Source organism: Salvelinus sp. IW2-2015, linkage group LG5 (assembly GCF_002910315.2).
Source record: "Salvelinus sp. IW2-2015 linkage group LG5, ASM291031v2, whole genome shotgun sequence".
In the NCBI taxonomy this organism is placed as follows: Eukaryota; Metazoa; Chordata; class Actinopteri; order Salmoniformes; family Salmonidae; genus Salvelinus; species Salvelinus sp. IW2-2015.
The window spans coordinates 32,949,426-32,967,868 of record NC_036844.1 but is presented as its reverse complement, the minus strand read 5'-3'; the positions used below and the strand labels follow the sequence as shown (position 1 = coordinate 32,967,868).

The 18,443-nt window shown below is 42.9% G+C and overlaps 1 protein-coding gene across 1 annotated transcript; it reads right to left on the bottom strand.

The window, feature by feature from the left end:
• Positions 1 to 4,155: 4,155 nt before the first annotated feature.
• LOC111964365 (H(+)/Cl(-) exchange transporter 5) lies at positions 4,156 to 12,672 on the bottom strand. Its single transcript, XM_023988244.2, has 10 exons — positions 12,517 to 12,672; positions 11,910 to 12,062; positions 11,146 to 11,294; positions 10,814 to 10,913; positions 10,495 to 10,682; positions 10,284 to 10,406; positions 9,976 to 10,182; positions 6,338 to 6,418; positions 5,656 to 6,198; positions 4,156 to 5,579 (listed from the first exon to the last, which is right to left on the bottom strand). Exons 1-10 carry the CDS (start codon positions 12,635 to 12,637, stop codon positions 5,313 to 5,315), a joined length of 1,932 nt encoding a protein of 643 aa, XP_023844012.1. The 5' UTR covers positions 12,638 to 12,672; the 3' UTR covers positions 4,156 to 5,312.
• Between the last annotated feature and the right edge of the window lie 5,771 nt (positions 12,673 to 18,443).

The following is an 18,443-nucleotide window of genomic DNA, read 5'->3' as shown; positions in this document are numbered from 1 at the left end:
GAACAACGAATCCTCTACCTTTCCAGTTCTAATGGAATGGCCAGTTGTCACAGCAGGGAGGAATCCACTAGAGTTCTAATGGAATGGCCAGTTGTCACAGCAGGGAGGAGTCCACTAGACATGAACATAGTGCAGTGTAGAGAGGCCTGGGCGAAAGCAGTGGTTCCACAGTGATGTCTGGCCCACGGTGCTGCAGCTGGTACTATACCATCAGTTGAAGAGGATCGAGTCTGGGTCCCGATTGGCTATCTGAGCCACGTGCTTCAGAATGTCCTTCTTTGTGATAATACCCAGCAAGCGGCTATAAAAAAGAGGGACAAAATGTCAAAGAGGTCTGGACTTCTTACCATAATACAACAAAACTTTAGGAAGGATAAAAAAAAGAAAAATGTATAAGCCAATTCAGTGGCATTTTTTAATAAAACATGTTATCAATTTCAAGTCATTTTTTGTGTCCGTCTTGGGGGGGGCTGCTCTATTCTACTTATGAAATCAGTCCACTATAGATGATAGATGTAAGTACAGGTCCCTAATTACATACAGTGGGGCAAAAAAGTATTTAGTCAGCCACCAATTGTGCAAGTTCTCCCACTTAAAAAGATGAGAGAGGCCTGTAATTTTCATCATAGGTACACTTCAACTATGAGCAGACAAATTAGGAAAAAAATCAAGAAATCACATTGTAGGATTTTTAATGAATTTATTTGCAAATTATGGTGGAAAATAAGTATTTGGTCACCTACAAACAAGAAAGATTTCTGGCTCTCACAGACCTGTAACTTCTTCTTTAAAAGGCTCTCTGTCCCTCCACTGTTACTGTATTAATGGCCCTGTTTGAACTTGTTATCATTATAAAAGACACCTGTCCACAACCTCAAACAGTCACATCTCAAACTCCACTATGGCCAAGACCAAAGAGCTGTCAAAGGACACCAGAAACAAATTGTAGACCTGACCAGGTTGGGAAGACTGAACTTGCAAATGGTAAGCAGCTTGGTTTGAAGAAATCAACTGTGGGAGCAATTATTAGGAAAGGAAGACATACAAGACCATGATAATCTCCTCGATCTGGGGTCCACGCAAGATATCACCACGTGGGGTCAAAATGATCACAAGAACGGTGAGCAAAAATCCAGAACCACACGGGGGACCTAGTGAATGACCTGCAGAGCTGCGGGACCAAAGTAACAAGCCTACATCAGTAAAACACTACGCCGCCAGGGACCAAATCCTGCAGTGCCAGACGTGTCCCCTGCTTAAGCCAGTACATGTCCAGGCCCGTCTGAAGTTTGCTAGAGAGCATTTGGATGATCCAGAAGAAGAGTTGGGAGAATGTCATATGGTTCAGATGAAACCAAAATAGACCTTTTTGGTAAAACTCAACTCGTCGTGTTTGAGGACAAAGAATGCTGAGTTGCATCCAAAGAACACCATACCTACTGTGAAGAATGGGGGTGGAAACATCATGCTTTGGGGCTGTTTTTCTGCAAAGGGCGCAGGACGACTGATCCGTGTAAAGGAAAGAATGAATGGGGCTGTATCGTGAGATTGAGGGGAAAACCTCCTTCCATCAGCAAGGGCATTGAAGATGAAACGTGGCTGGGTCTTTCAGCATGACAATGATCCCAAACACACCGCCCGGGCAACGAAGGAGTGGCTTCGTAAGAAGTTTTTCAAGGTCCTGGAGTGGCCTAGCCAGTCTCCAGATCTCAACCCATAGAAAATCTTTGGAGGGAGTTGAAAGTCCATGTTGCCCAGCAACAGCCCCAAACATACTGCTCTAGAGGAGATCTGCATGGGGAATGGGCCAAATAACCAGCAACAGTGTGTGAAAACTTGTGAAGACTTACACAGAAACGTTTGACCTCTGTCATTGACAACAAAGGGTATATAACAAAGTATTGAGATAAACTTTTGTTATGGACCAAATACTTATTTCTCCACCATAATTTGCAAATAAATTCATTAAAAATCTAAAAAAAAACAGATATGATTTCAATGATTTTTTCACAATTGAACATGAGGTGAAAGCGGTACATATGAATGAAATATACTAATAACGATAAATAAAATAGAATATAGAATAAGAGATATATAGCACTCAGAAAATATGTGATAATCTCTAGCGTCGGAAATATTTTCTTTTCACCTAAAATTTTTGTTCGGTGTAAATAAGCTTGAAGCTGTAACCTATAGAGTCGAACGACATATAACAGGCATCTCTCATCCTTTAGTGGTGTTAGAACAATTGCAACCAATTGGTGGCTGACTAATACAACCTTGTCTCTTTGCTCGCCCCCAACTCTAATGACTGTATCGCTGGTATGTCAGTAAGACGCCGTGCTGTATGCACCTCGCACATGTCTTCTTAAAGATTTCCAAGTAGACTGGTGGTGAATGTATTGAAGGCCGTTCTGGCTGTTGGTCTATGCTGGTCTACGCACTTTTGACAGCTTGATGTCAAAGAATCTCCATTATGAGTTGTTTCGAGGAGCATGTTGAAGTTCTTGTCTCATGTGACAGCACTATGTAACAATATTCTTTTTCCAAACGTTAGACTTCACCGCTTAAGCGCCGGAACTCGTGGCGGAGGTTCTGTGCCGCAGTTAGTTAAGGTGGCCATCCAAGGTGACCTCATATGAACCTTTGTTACTGCGCATTACCGGCGGATCGGTGAAGCAGTTGCCTTTGGCGCTACGGTGAGCGATGAGACGGACAAAAGCGTTGGAAAACTCTTTTGTTTTATGCTCGCATACGCTGCCTCGGATCCATTAGTGTGGGTAAGGAGGCACCCTACCTGTCCAGCTGTGACGCGGATGCCGTCTGGGATCCGCATAGGACCAGGCCGCCTAGAGAGAGCAGCTCAGATGGCCATTCCCGCAAGAGGCGTCATCGGCGGGGGGTTCCCCCTGGCTGCTGAAGGCGGTGCGCTAGGTTGGGCTCTCCTCAAGAACGACTCAAGCAGCCCCCTCTTTGGATCCCTAGTGCACTCACGCGCTTCACACAGGCTCCAACCTTCTACACACTCAGGGGAATCGTAATTTCGGTTAGAAGTTAAGCGCAACGACCCTAGAGTCTGCTTTTGGCATTAGAGGGTATACCGCAAGAGTCTGCCTGTTGTGATACCAGTCCGTCCCACGTTATGTCTCAGGGCCACTGCGTAGCATGCGACCTGTGATTTCCCCTTCCTCCATTGGCGATGGTGAGGTCCCGTTCCAACGTCTTAAGAAAAGGGAAGTTACGCGTTGCCAGCGCCATCCCTGTTCTTAAACACTACACCCGTTCCAGGGACTGTCTTGGGCACCTATTGCCTGCGGCGGCCATCCCGGGCACCCGATGAAGTATTGTGTGTCGGTAGCGTCACTAAGTTACACGCCGCGTAACACATTCTTCACGGAACACTTCCCGGTCCTGGGTCAGTCCGTCAGTCTGAGCGGCGGGCTCCCCTGCCGACGACGGAGCAACTCGAGCATAACGTCCAATCCGTCTCCCGTGGTATTTTGTACTGCTACCTCCTCTGGCCTTCCAAGCGTACAGGGCGTCAACCGCTTGCCGGCCCGGCTTGTTCGAGTCCCTGTAGCTCCCCCTCGCGCCCGATGTGCGGTATCACTGCATCTCCAACCATCCTCCGCCTCTATCTGGATCTGGCGGCTGCAGCTCGATTACAGGAGGCGAACGAATGCTTTTCCTGCCCTCCTGGGCCAGACTCGAAAACACAATGAAGTGACACACACAAGTGGACCACAGGGACATCATCTCGGGTCGACCCAACCTTGTGGGCACAAGCCTAGTGGGGAGGAGTGGGGTGGCACAGAGAGAAGAGGTGAGAAGGGGCAGAAAACATCATAGGCAACCAGCTACAAGTAGACGGCGCTCGACTGAATTAACTATCGCTGCCTGGCAATTAGGGCGATTACATTGCATTCCCACGAGGAACCTGCGTGGCAGCGACCACCTGTTACACCGAGTGCAGCAAGGGAACCAAGGTAAGCTTCAGCTAAGCATAGTTACACTTATCTTAAACATAATTTCACTAGTTAAACTACACATGATCGATGATAATTACTAGCGTTAAGCTAGTCGTGTCCGCGTTGCAAATAATCAATGCGGTGCCTGTTAAATTTATCATCAATCACAGCCTAACTTCGCCAAACGGGTGATTTTAACAAAAGCGCATTTGTGAAAAAAGCACAATCGTTGCACGAATGTACCTAACCATAAACATCAATGCCTTTCTTAAAATCAATACACAGAAGTATATATTTTTTTTAAACTGCATATTTAGTTAAGAAATTCATGTTAGCAGGCAATATTAATTAGGGAAATTGTGTCACTTCTCTTGCGTTCATTGCACGCAGAGTCAAGGTATATGCAACAGTTTGGGCCGCCTGGCTCGTTACGAACTAATTTGCCAGAATTTTACATAATTATGACATAACATTAAAGGTTGTGCAATGTAACAGCAATATTTAGACTTAGGGTTGCCACCTGTTCGATAAAATACGGAACTGTTCTGTATTTCACTGATAGAATAAACGTTTTGTCTTCGAAATTGTTTTCGAAATGACCATATTAATGACCAAAGGCTTGTGTTTCTGTGTTTATTATAATTAGGTCTATGATTTGATATTTGATAGAGCAGTCTGACTGAGCGGTGGTAGGCAGCAGCACGCTCGTAAGCACTCATTCAAACTTTACTGCGTTTGCCAGCAGCTCTTAGCAATGCTTGATTCACAGCGCTGTTTATGACTTCAAGCTTATCAACTCCRGAGATTAGGCTGGCAATACTAAAGTGCCTATTAGAACATCCAATAGTCAAAGGTATATGAAATACAAATGGTAAAGAGAAATAGTCGACGCGTCATAATTCCTATAATAACTACAACCTAAAACTTCTTAACTGGGAATATTGAAGAACTGGGAATATTGAACCACCAGCTGTTCTGAGCAAGGTACTTAAACATTAGCTTTTTTACATGGCACATATTGCACTTTTACTTTCTTCTCCAACACTGTGTTTTTGCATTATTTAAACTAAACTGAGCATGTTTCAGAATTTTTTTGAGACTAAATAGATTTTCTTTATGTATTATATTAAGTTAAAATAAAAGTGTTCATTGTTCATTCAGTATTGTTGTAATTGTCATTATTACAAATATGTATATAAAAAACTATTAAAAAAATAAAAAATAAAAAGGGCCTATTAATCGGTATCAGCTTTTTTGGTCCTCCAATAAATCGGTATCGGTGTTGAAAAATCATAATCGGTCGACCTCTAACCACAAGACAACATTTAACCAGGAAAAAGGAGCCTAGAATAAAGACAAAACAAGTGAAGGAAAAGCTGTTAAACATGCAAGGTGCCAACATACAGTAGCCACGCAGGCCTTACCTAAGCAGGCAGCAGCCCCCACCATGGCGTAGAGGCCTGGGGTGATGCAGTCAGCACCAGGAGAACACCAACCCCTAAAGATCACCCAGTCATGGTGGTAGTAGGCCAGCTGCTCCATGCCTATTCCCAGCAGCCTGCCTGCGATCGCCCCTACCGCCATGCTGGGTATGAACAGACCAGAGGGAACCTGGAGGAACGACATCCTTATATTAACGCTCAAATCACAGATGTGCCATACAGATGTGACGGAGGTTCTCCAGTACCTTCATGCCGAAGGTAACCACGGTGATGAGCATCTTAAAGACCAGGGCCAGGGACAGCTGCCACATGGCCGTGTAAACATCATTTCCAGCCGGGCGGTCCGGCAGCTCGTTGCTGCTCTTGGTGACGTTGGCATTGTCATAGTTACATAGCTTGGAGGAGTCCAGCAGGCCACAGTCGTTGAAGAGCTCAGAGATGAGCTCACTGGTGCTAGTGCGGGTGTAGCTGTTAGGGAAAGCCACCACCGCCGTCACCGCGGTGACAACCAGCACCTCCAGGACCGGGTAGTGGCCCAGCCACGTGGTCTTACGCCTCCGGCACCACGCGATGTTGGCGCGGATGAAGAAGGCGCCCCAGATGCCCCCGAAGATGCCCAGGAGGATGAAGGGTACAAGCTCCAGGAGGTGCCAGGGGGTGTGGAACTCCACGTAGAACAGCACCAGGCGGCTGTTGCCAAACGGGTTGATGGAGCGCAGGGTGAAGGCTGCCACCAGGGCTGCGAAGAACGACCGCCACAGGGTCTTCAGAGGGAAGTAGTAGCTCACCTGACAGGGCCATGAGGAGACGGACAGTTACACAGTGATCATAGTCAACTTTACTAATAGTTACCTTTAAGAGTGTTTCAACTTGACAGTCATAGAGCCCATAGATTTACACAATAAGGAGGAAGCTAAGGCACGTTACCTCCTCCAGACTGAAGAGCACTCCTCCTATGGGGGCCCCAAAAGCCACAGACACACCAACTGCTGCAGCGGCAGAGAGAACCTGCCACACAAACCACCAAGCAAAGGAAGGAAGAAGGTGATCGGTGTCAGTACATTAATGCTTTACAACACAGCTAAAATCAATGTGTCCGTACATTAATTATTTACAACACAGCTAAAATCAATGTGTCCGTACATTAATGCTTTACAACACAGCTAAAATCAATGTGTCCGTACATTAATGCTTTACAACACAGCTAAAATCAATGTGTCCGTACATAATTATTTACAACACAGCTAAAATCAATGTGTCGTCCATTAATGCTTTACAACACAGCTAAAATCAATGTGTCCGTACATTAATGCTTTACAACACAGCTAAAATCATGTGTCCGTACATTAATGCTTTACAACACAGCTAAAATCAATGTGTCCGTACATTAATGCTTTACAACACAGCTAAAATCAAGTGTCCGTACATTAATGCTTTACAACACAGCTAAAATCAATGTGTCCGTACATTAATGCTTTACAACACAGCTAAAATCAATGTGTCCGTACATTAATGCTTTACAACACAGCTAAAATCATGTGTCAGTACATTAATGCTTTACAACTAGAGGTCGACTGATTAATCGGGCCGATTTCAAGTTTTCATAACAATCGGAAATCGGTATTTTTGGGCGCCGACTTGCCAAATATATATTTTTTTTTTACACCTTTATTTAATCTTTATTTAACTAGGCAAGTCAGTTAAGAACACATTCTTATTTTCAATGACGGCCTAGGAAAGGCAGAACGACAGATTTTTAACCTTGTCAGCTCGGGGGATCCAATCTTGCATTGATTACATTGCACTCCACGAGGAGCCTGCCTGTTAGCGAATGCAGTAAGCTAAGGTAAGTTGCTAGCTAGCATTAAACTTATCTTATAAAAAACAATCAATCAATGACTGTCATTGCTCCAATGTGTACTTAACCATAAACATCAATGCCTTTCTTAAAATCAATACACAAGTATATATTTTTAAACCTGCATATTTATCTAAAAGAAATCCAGGTTAGCAGGCAATATTAACCAGGTGAAATTGTGTCATTTCTCTTGCGTTCATTGCACGCAGAGTCAGGTATATGCAACAGTTTGGGCCGCCTGGCTCTTTGCGAACTAATTTGCCAGAACTTTACGTAATTATGACAACATTGAAGGTTGTGCAATGTAACAGGAATATTTAGACTCATGGATGCACCCGTTAGATAAAATACGGAACGGAATAACGTTTGTTTTTCGAGGTGGTAGTTTCCGGATTAGTCAAAGGTATATGGTTTAGAGAGAAATAGTCGACGCGTTATAATTCCTGTAATAACTTGCGGCTGAATTTGAAAGGGGTTCCTTCGTTATTTTTCCGTTCATGTCTTCCTAGAGAATGTCTTGATCTACTTCAAATAAGGTCTGTGTTTCGTGCAGGCTTAAACCGCCTCGACGTTTTGATACTGCTTATTTGTGGCCTGCTGGAGGTCATTTTGCAGGGCTCTGGCAGTGCTCCTCCTTGCACAAGGCGGAGGTAGCGGTCCTGCTGCTGGGTTGTTGCCCTCCTACGGCCTCCTCCACGTCTCCTGATGTACTGGCCTGTCTCCTGGTAGCGCCTCCATGCTTGGACACTACGCTGACAGACACAGCAAACCTTCTTGCACAGCTCGCATTGATGTGCCATCCTGGATGAGCTGCACTACCTGAGCCACTTGTGTGGGTTGTAGACTCCGTCTCATGCTACCACTAGAGTGAAAGCACCGCCAGCATTCAAAAGTGACCAAAACATCAGCCAGGAAGCATAGGAACTGAGAAGTGGTCTGTGGTCACCACCTGCAGAACCACTCCTTTATTGGGGTGTCTTGCTAATTGCCTATAATTTCCACCTTTTGTCTATTCCATTTGCACAACAGCATGTGAAATGTATTGTCAATCAGTGTTGCTTCCTAAGTGGACAGTTTGATTTCACAGAAGTGTGATGACTTGGAGTTACATTGTGTTGTTTAAGTGTTCCCTTTATTTTTTTGAGCAGTGTATATATATATATATTTTTTTTTTTAATAAATCGGCCGATTAATCGGTATCGGCTTTTTTTGTCCTCCGATAATCGGTATCGGTATCGGCATTGAAAAATCATAATCGGTCGACCTCTATTTACAACACAGCTAACAAAATCAATGTGTCAGTACATTAATGCTTTACAACACAGCTAAAATCAATGTGCCAGTACATTAATGCTTTTACAACACAGCTAAAATCAATGTGTCCGTACATTAATGCTTTACAACACAGCTAAAATCAATGTGTCCGTACATTAATGCTTTACAACACAGCTCAGCAACACGGCTAAATAACAAATAATATAACACGATGACTCAATGCAAAATATCTCTGTGTTGGAAAATAAATCTCAGGCACAATGTTTACAGAAGGGAGACAGAGTCACCGCATGTTTGTGGCTTTGTACTTCCATTAATACCATCTCACTGTAGCAGAGGAGCAAAAACATCACCTTGGGGTATGTGTTTGTTGAAATCATGAAACCAGCCACAGGCTATTTATAGTTGAATGGGGTTTTCCTGCAGAATTTGACTTGAGGCTCTCACTCTTGATACAGCTTGATTTGAGTCAAAACAACATCAGTGGTCCTAGCTTTTGCAATTTGTGCCAGTTCCTTAAAAAAATAGTTAAAAGGTTAACCAGTATTGCATCCATCCATTTAAAAAATGGTTCAGACGTTTGTGAATAGCCCAGTGCAGCATAAAATGAACACCCGCCAAATGCAGGTAGATTTAGGTATTAGCGGGTAAAACTGTTTATTTCCCCAGCCACGCTGGCGGGTAGCCAATCTGCAAGGCTCTACAATGCGAGCATTACATTCGCAAATAAAAACAGTGAAAAGTCAAGTAGGGAAAAATGCTGCAGTAGCTGTTTTCTTCTATTTTGTTTTATAGCTGCTTATAGCACAAATAAATACCAATCTCTATCCCACCTCGCACAGCAACACTGCCTGCTGTCTGGGGAGCTTTGTGCAGATAGATTCATTTTTGGATGCCAAGTGTACAGGCATAAAAGTCGGTCTAACTTACGCGAAAGTCTACAAAGTGMGACTTTGTCCTCGTGTTTCTTGGCTATTTACATTGTTTTGTTCAAAAGGACAGTCTTTTTTCAATGATAGTTAGAGTCTGCTGCTTCAACTGATAGCGAAGATATGCTGTCTACTACAAGTCAGATCCCAAAATCTCTCACACAGACACACGACTCAGTGGCCCCATTACCACGGTAACCTCTCACCCTTAAAAGGGTAGCTTAACATTTTGTCTCATCTAATATTTTGGTTAAAATACTCAGGTCACAAAAAATGAAATGAAATTGAGCAATAGATCACAATATATATCACAATGCTTCTTACTAATACATTTCTTGTTTTAGAAACAGTAAGCATGGTCATCTTGTTTTTTTAGGTAATTCTGGAATAAAATCAAAAAATATTTTGGCTGGTAAAAGAAAATCTGAGTGGCTGGTATATTTTTCCATCTACCTGCCAGTGGCTGGTGGACCAAAAAGTWAATTTTAGGCCCCATTTCTCACCTCTCTGCGCTTGGCCTCATTCTTGCGGTACTTGGTGAAGAGGTGGCAGAGGATGTTGCCACAGCAGCAGGCCACGTGGACCAGGGGCCCCTCCTTCCCCAGGCTGAGCCCCGACGACACAGCCAGGACCAGGGTGATGGTCTTAATCACCAGGGTCCACTTCCCCAGATACCCTCGGATGATGAAACCACTCAATATGGTTTTGATCTGGGAGAGAAAATAAATAGCATGGGAAAATAAACCACATCCTTTGTCCTCATTCAAAAGAAGACATATCAAATAAGGGTAAAGAAATGAAGTAATCTTACCTCTGGGATTCCAGAACCACAGGCATAGGGGGCGAAGGCCCTGACCAGTGTCACGGCCAGGAAGGAGAATAGCAGAGCCCAGCACACGTACATTAGGTAGTTCATAATGTACGCAAAGGGACCCTGCAGACAGACATTTCACAACCAGACTGTGACCAAAATAATCACATACAATAAACACAATGGGTCAAGTAGTAATATTTTAGCACACCTCTGTTGTGCCGATAATGAGCTCAGCCCAGCTTTTCCACTGTGGACATTTGTCCCTCTCTTGGAAGGTGGTCTCGTTGGAGGTCCAACAGCAGTGTTCATGGTTGAACCAGAACCCGTTCAGACAAACCCCTTCCTTCAGGTCGGTCATCCAGTGGGCTGATATGTCAATCCCACCTGCCAACGCGCCTGGAATAGACCACAAGGTAAATTACTAACACTACCAATGGCTCCCAGGTGCATTGCTGTGTGGGTCTTAGTAGAGGGAATCAAATGAAAAAGCATTTATGTATCATCAATCTGTATACAATTAGACTGACCTGACATGAGTCCAATCAGCAGCATGAGCAGCCATCCAGAGAAAGCATCACAGACACTGTTCACCAGTGCCCATGTAGACTCTTTGCTTTTACTGGTAATCTACACATCAGATAGGTGACATAAATATTGTTGTTATAATACTATGATGCTTTTGATTCAGACAGTAATGCCATGTAACTTATACAGGTGTTGCTACTACACCTAATAATGATGACAAGTATACATGGATACTGATCTGAAGCCTGTTTGAGACACACATTTTGTTATGGGTTGGGAAGTGGGTTAAGACTAAGAATTAAAAGGACAAGGAGATAAATAGGATGTGGGTCACCTCTCTGTGCCGGTCACGGTCTTTGGACTTCTCCCGCACCCAGTCTATGGTGTTAAAGTCCTCATAGGTGCCCACCCCAGGCACAGGCTCATCAAGCAGGTCCATCAGTTTAGGAACCCCGTTCACCTCCTCCATACCTGGGTTATCCCCTGGAGGAGAAGGGAGGAAGAAGAGATGTGAGGAATTGAAGAGATTCAAAGGACCGAGGGAAAACACATTCTAGAGCTGGCATTGCTTGAAGGGCAGTTTCCCCAGACACAGATTAGGCTAAACCTAGTCTTCGACTAATAATATATATATTTTTTTTTAATGGAGAATATCCATTGGTCCAGGACTAGGCTTAATCAGTGTCTGGGAAACTACCCCTTAGTGTGTATCTAATAACAAAGGTTTTACTTGCATATCAATAACACATACCTAAAGGGAACAATGTGTTACAGATAAAATTGCTGGAAAATATTGATGAAAAACAGTGGCACCTCACTGAGTGTGAGGTTTGGGATGTGATCAGAATAGTTTAGGCCTAATAACAGCATATTCCAAATGCAATTGGTGTCAAATTGAAACCAAATCAAAACAAAGGAAGAAATGCAAAGAGGACTTTGTTCTCACTTATATTATATCCCAGCAATGTAGGCTGGCCTAGATGAATGTGTTACCGTTTACTCATAACTAATAGACATTTGAGCAGACAACACACCTATCAAAACAAGACACACATTAACAAATCCATGATTTGTGTGCGCGCGTAAACTTGGTCTTACCAGAACCATAGTCTCGGTCCAAGGGTGGTACATCCTCCGTGTTAGAGAAGTCTAATGTCGACCCTGCTATTTCCACCATGTCCTCGTCACTTGTACTACTTCGTATGCTATTGAAGCTATCGTTGCAATATCCGGTGTTATCCATCGATAATACTGAAGGAACACACACACACACACACACACACACACACAGAATGAGGTCATGGTCCAAAAGCAAAGAGTTCAAAGCAAAGGAATCATCCACCTAAAGTTAACTGGATAGCTACACTAATGTTCTCGGGGCCCTAGCTATGTGAGCTAACGTTAGTTAGCTAATAAATCGGACTAACATTGACTAGTTAGCTAGCTCTGTTTGTTTTAAAATGTGTTATCATTATCGACTGGCTTTTGTGGTTAGCTAACGTTAGCTACCGACTGACATCGACAACAGTGTCTCCAACCAAGGCAGCTAACGCGTTAGCTAACTTGCTAACTAACAAGTTAGCACAAAGCGCAGCCACACTTACATAACACTTGCAAGCAAGATTAACATTAGCTAGAGAAACCCGAGACGTTCATATGCAAGATCATATTACTGACATCATATTAATATAAAAGTCTTTATTACTTTGTCGGATGGACTTCGACTGAGAACTCTGCTGTTCTGCTAATGTTATTGTTGTTGTCTGCCCCGAATGCCAACAACTTCCTGTTGCGACATACATTGAGAGCTGATCCCAGGTGATCATCTTCTTCTTCACGAAAATAAATWAATTAAAGAGCACTACTACCTTGTAACGAACCCTCCCCATCCCACAAAACCCTTCCACACCCCCTCCCCAACCAGATGCTAATCAAATAAAATAATGTTTTATTTGTCACATGCGCAGAATACAACAAGTGCCGACTTTTACTATGAAATGCTTGCTTATACAGCCTCTCTCAACAATGCAGAATCTATTAATGATAACAAAAATAGTAATAGAAAGAGGAATAATATACACAATTAATCTACATAGCGGGAGTACCAGTACCAATTTGCAGGGGCGTGAGGTAATTAAGGTAGATGAAGTGTCAAGGCATCAGATAGATACTAATAAGAGTAAGAGAACAGAACAGAGTAGCAACAGCAGCAACCATGATGAATGTGTGATTATGTGTGATTCTGTGTGTCAGTGTAGTGTGTGTGAAGGCCTATGCAGTGTTTATATATAGTCTCGTGACTGCATAGAGTTAGTACAAGATAAGGTCAATGCAGATAGCCCAGGCAACCATTTAATTGACCATTTAGTAGTCTTATGGCTAATRTGCAGGCTAGTTGCTTGGAGGTAGAAGCTGTCCGAAAATCGAATCTCCAGTACCGTTTGCTGGATGGTATCAGAATGAACAGTCCATGGCTTGGGTGACTGAAGTCTTTGGTAATGTTTCCAGACCTTCCACTGAAACCGCCTGATATAGAGGTCCTGGATGACAGGGAGCTCAGCCCAGTGATGTACTGYGTCGTCCGCACCACCCTCTGTAGCGCTTTGAGGTTGAGGGCTGTGCATTTGCCATACCAAGCGATGATGCAGCTAGTCAAGATGCTCTTGATGGTGCAGCTGAAGAACTTTGAGGATCCGAGGGCCTACCCATGCCAAATCTTTTCAGCCTCTTGAGGGGYAAGAGGCGCTGTCGTTCCCTCTTCATAACTTCTTGCTAAGTCCTTAGTGATGTGGACGCCAAGGAAACCCTATCTCTTCAAAGAGTGTCTTAAATAATCCCCCTCACACAAAATACAAAAATAAAATCCTGATCCAACACTTGCCCTCCCCCTTCTAGCTCTGACTTTGCTGATAGCTACTTTATTGAGGAGAAGTGTACTTACTGTGCCTGTGAAATGTGACTGTCCCACCTAGCCATCAAAAGATGAATCCACAAACTGTAAGTTGCTCTGGATAAGAGGGTCTGCTAAATTACTAAATTTGTAACGAACTTAAACCCATCACCCACTCGTCTACAGCCCTGTCGATGTGGATGGGGACGTGCTGTGCTCTCTTTCTCCTGTAGTCCACGATCAGCTTCTTTGTCTTACTGACATTGAGGGAGAGGTTTTTGTCATGGCACCACACTGCCAGGTCTCTGATCTCCTCCGTGTAGGCGGTCTCATCATCGTCGGTGATCAGGCCTACCACCGTCATCAGCAAACTTGACGATGGTGTTGGAGTCGTGCGTGGCCAAATAGTCGTGGTTGATCAGGGAGTACAGATGGGGGCTAAGCATGCACCCGAGGGACTAAACCCCTCAACACCAGAGGCCGGCCGGTCAGCAAGTCCAGGATTCAGAGGGAGGTGTTCAGTCCAAGGCTCCCGAGCTTGGGGATGATCTTGGAAGGGACTATGATGTTGAACGCTGAGCTGTAGTCTATGCACATCATTCTCACATAGTTATTTCCGCTTTTGTCCAGGTGGGAGAGGGCAGTGTGAAGTGGAACTGAGATTGTGTCTCCTGTAGATCTGTTGGCGCAGTATATGAATTGGAGTGGGTCCAGGATGTCTGGGATGATGGTGTTGATGTGTGTCATGATTAGCCTTTTAAAGCACTTCATAATTACAGATGTGAGTGCTACAGGGTGGTAGTCCTTTAGGCAGGTTACCTTGGAGTTCTTTGGAACAGGGACAATGGCGGTCAGCTTGAAACATGTTGGGATTACAGACTGGGACAAGAAGAGATTGAAAATGTCAGTGAAGACACTTGCCAGCTGGTCTGCGTAATGCTGATCAGTTAATTGGTGATTGATTATTCCTTTATTTTCCCAAAGAAATGGAGATAATAGTTTTAAAGTAATTATTTAACCCATCAGTGTAGCAAACAAGGATGTTTAAAAAAAGGATGTTAAAATATTGACATTTGTTTTGTGTTTCCAACAGATGTAGAGGTGTAGCTAAATTAGACAAGGTTACCCTCTGGTGGCTATGACATGCTACTGCTCGTCCCCAAACAGGTACAGTTGAAGTCGGAAGTTTACATACACTTGGGTTGGAGTCATTAAAACTCGTTTTTCAACTACTCCACAAATTTCTTGTTAACAAACTATAGTTTTGGCAAGTCGGTTAGGACATCTACTTTGTGCATGACACAAGTAATGTTTCCAACAATTGTTTACAGACAGATTATTTCACAATTATATCACATTATATCACAATTCCAGTGGGTTAGAAGTTTACATAAACTAAGTTGACAGTGCCTTTAAACAGCTTGGAAAATTCCAGAAAATTATGTCATGGCTTTAGAAGCTTCTGATAGGCTAATTGACATAATTTGAGTCAATTGGAGCTGTACCTGTGGATGTATGTCAAGGCCGACCTTCAAACTCTGTGTCTCTTTGCTTGACATCATGGGAAAATCAAAAGAAATCAGCCAAGACCTCAGAATTTTTTTTAGACCTCCACAAGTCTGGTTCATCCTTGGGAGCAATTTCCAAACACCTAAAGGTACCACGTTCATCTGTACAAACAACAGTACGCAAGTATAAACACCATGGGACCACGCAGCGTCATACCGCTCAGGAAGGAGACCCGTTCTCTCTCCTAGAGATGAACGCACTTTGGTGCGAAAAGTGCAAATCAATCCCAGAACAACAGCAAAGGACCCTGTGAAGATGCTGGAGGAAACAGATACAAAGTATCTATATCCACAGTAAAACGAGTCCTATATCAACATAACCTGAAAGGCCGCTAGCAAGGAAGACGCCACTGCTCCAAAACCGCCATAAAAAAGCCAGACTACGGTTTGCAACTGCACATGGGGACAAAGATCGTACTTTTTGGAGAAATGTCCTCTGGTCTGATGAAACAAAAATAGAACTGTTTGGCCATAATGACCATCGTTATGTTTGGAGGGAAAAGGGGGAMGCTTGCAAGCCAAAGAACACCATCCCAACCATGAAGCACGGAGGTGGCAGCATCATGTTGTGGGGTGCTTTGCTGCAGGAGGGACTGGTGCACTTCACAAAATAGATGGCATCYCGAGGAAGGGAAAATTATGTGGATGTATTGAAGCAACATCTCAAGACATCAGTCAGGAAGTTAAAGCTTGGTCGCAAATGGGTCTTCCAAATGGACAATGACCCCAAGCATACTTCCAAAGTTGTCAAAATGGCATAAGGACAACAAAGTCAAGGTATTGGAGTGGCCATCACAAAGCCCTGACCTAAATCCTATAGAATATTTGTGGGCAGAACTGAAAAAGCGTGTGCGAGCAAGGAGGCCTACAATCCTGACTCAGTTACACCAGCTCTGTCAGGAGGAATGGGCCAAAATTCACCCAACTTATTGTGGGAAGCTTGTGGAAGGCTACCCGAAACATTTGACCCAAGTTAAACAATTTAAAAGGCAATGCTACCAAATACTAATTGAGTGTATGTGAACTTCTGACCCACTGGGAATGTGATGAAATAAATAATTCTCTACTATTATTCTGACATTTCACATTCTTAAAATAAAGTGGTGATCCTGACTAACCTAATGTAACAGTATAACTTTAAACCGTCCCCTCGCCCCGACACGGGCGCGAACCAGGGACCCTCTGCACACATCAACAACTGACACCCACGAAGCATCGTTACCCATCGCTCCACAAAGGCCACGGCCCTTGCAGAGCAAGGGGAAACCCTACTTAAGTCTCAGAGCAAGTGACGTAACTGATTGAAATGCTAGTAGCGCGTACCCGCTAACTAGCTAGCCATTTCACATCCGTTACACTAAGACAGGGAAATTTCACTCTGATTAAATGTCAGGTATTGTGAAAAACGGAGTTTAAATGTATTTGGTMAAGGTGTATGTAAACTTCCGACTTCAACTGTATGTTTAAAACTGGGTTATAATGGAATGGGTCCATGTATGCAGATGACAGTGTATCAAACTACACTCCCAAAAAAGTTCAGCAATGGCAGTAAGTTTTTTATTTCTTCAAACATGTACTCTCAGCAAGCATAGAGGGTTCAATGACTCCTCAAAACCAACAACCTATTTTTAGAGTCCTTGTTTGCTCAAAGAGAAACAGTGAACAGACAATGGTGAGAGTTACAATCCTAGTGTACCCTATTTCTCAGCAGAACAAGTCAGACTTTGTCAGCAGTGCATCTGTATTCTAGTGACCTCTCATTGGCACCTCTGTTTCATCTGAACCAATGAGGTCAAAGGATGAAGTGAAAACAATATGATAAGTGAATTCATCAGTTCAATACTTTCACAGCTACATGGAGAGATAGCCACCTAAGTCAATTGAAATAGGCTGTTCTACAGAATTGGTCTGGGGTACTGTGTATGATTAAGCCTGWTATGAAAGCCTATTGTTAGCATGATGACCTAAAAACATCACGAAATGTAATGGACCCAGTTTGTGAGACAAAACACGGTTCATGAATTAGATCCTCTTTATAAGTCCCACTGTRGATAGTTTTCAATCCCTTTGGTTACATTGTTTTGGGTCCTGAGGCTATTATGAATATTTATGACTATTTAATGGGTGGAAGCTGCATGACACAACKCATATTCTTASTTCACATTGACTCGGTACTGGTACTCCCTGTACTGTATATAGCAATGTAATATGGGGATGAGGTAGTTGGGTGGGCTATTTACAGATGGGCTATGTACAGGTGCAATGATCTGTAAGCTGCTTATCTTTATATTTAACTCTGCATTGTTAGAAAAGGACCCGTAGGTAATAATTTCACTGTTAGTCTACACCTGTTGTTTACGAAGCATGTGACAAATAAAATTTGATTTGATTTTTTATTCAAGTAAATCCCTCCCCCGCCAGTGCTCCACCAAAAGATTATGTGAAGATTTACAGCAAAATGTAGGAACACAATATGTGGTTGCTGTTTATATCTTTKATTTTTGTGTTGAATGCAGGATTCCGCTGAGACAAGATCTCCTTTGATTGAGCTTTTCCTATCAGGGGCCAGTAGAAAAAGGAACAGTCAAGTGATTTGGACTCGTGGGCAAAACCATGCCAGGATGGCCCAAAGATATTTATGATGTTTTAGATCTTCTGGAAATAAAAACCATAGAAATGTCCTCTGGAAATGTGATATACATGTAGAGTATATTGTTTAAAATAATATGTAAAAAAAAAAGCTAAAATTACAAAAGCAAAAAGTCTACTTTTTAGATATTTATGTTAATTTTTGTAATTATTCATAAGATTGATGTAAAGAATTTGTATTCTTATTCTAAACACTACTCATATTTCAGAGCACACAGTAAGTGTTTTAGTCAGAATTATCACTTTCCGTGAGAACTATAAAGTAAATGAAAATAAAGTTAAGCACACTCTTACATCTTTGTCTTATGAGTGACTTATTAGCTTGATATAACTCTGAAGTGCTTACATACAGAACATAAAAACAGTTTAGCCTGAGATAACAGTATCAGATTAAACACATGAATAAAGGAAAAATACCTCATTGGCTGCTTATTACAGAAGGGAAAAATCCGTCAGTTTAAGCTAGAGATATGTTTTTTTTTGCATTGGATGAGTCTCGGTCCACCACATCCGCCTATGTCACAC

Bases quoted from the DNA above. Each gene is read 5' to 3' on its own strand.
- LOC111964365 (XM_023988244.2), bottom strand. From the start codon at position 12,637: ATGATCACCTGGGATCAGCTCTCAATGTATGTCGCAACAGGAAGTTGT. The intron at 10,407-10,494 runs GTGTGCTAAAAT...GTCTGTCTGCAG, and splicing joins TCATTATCGGCACAACAGAG to GGTCCCTTTGCGTACATTAT. The intron at 6,199-6,337 runs GTAACGTGCCTT...TGGCCCTGTCAG, and splicing joins TGCTCTTCAGTCTGGAGGAG to GTGAGCTACTACTTCCCTCT.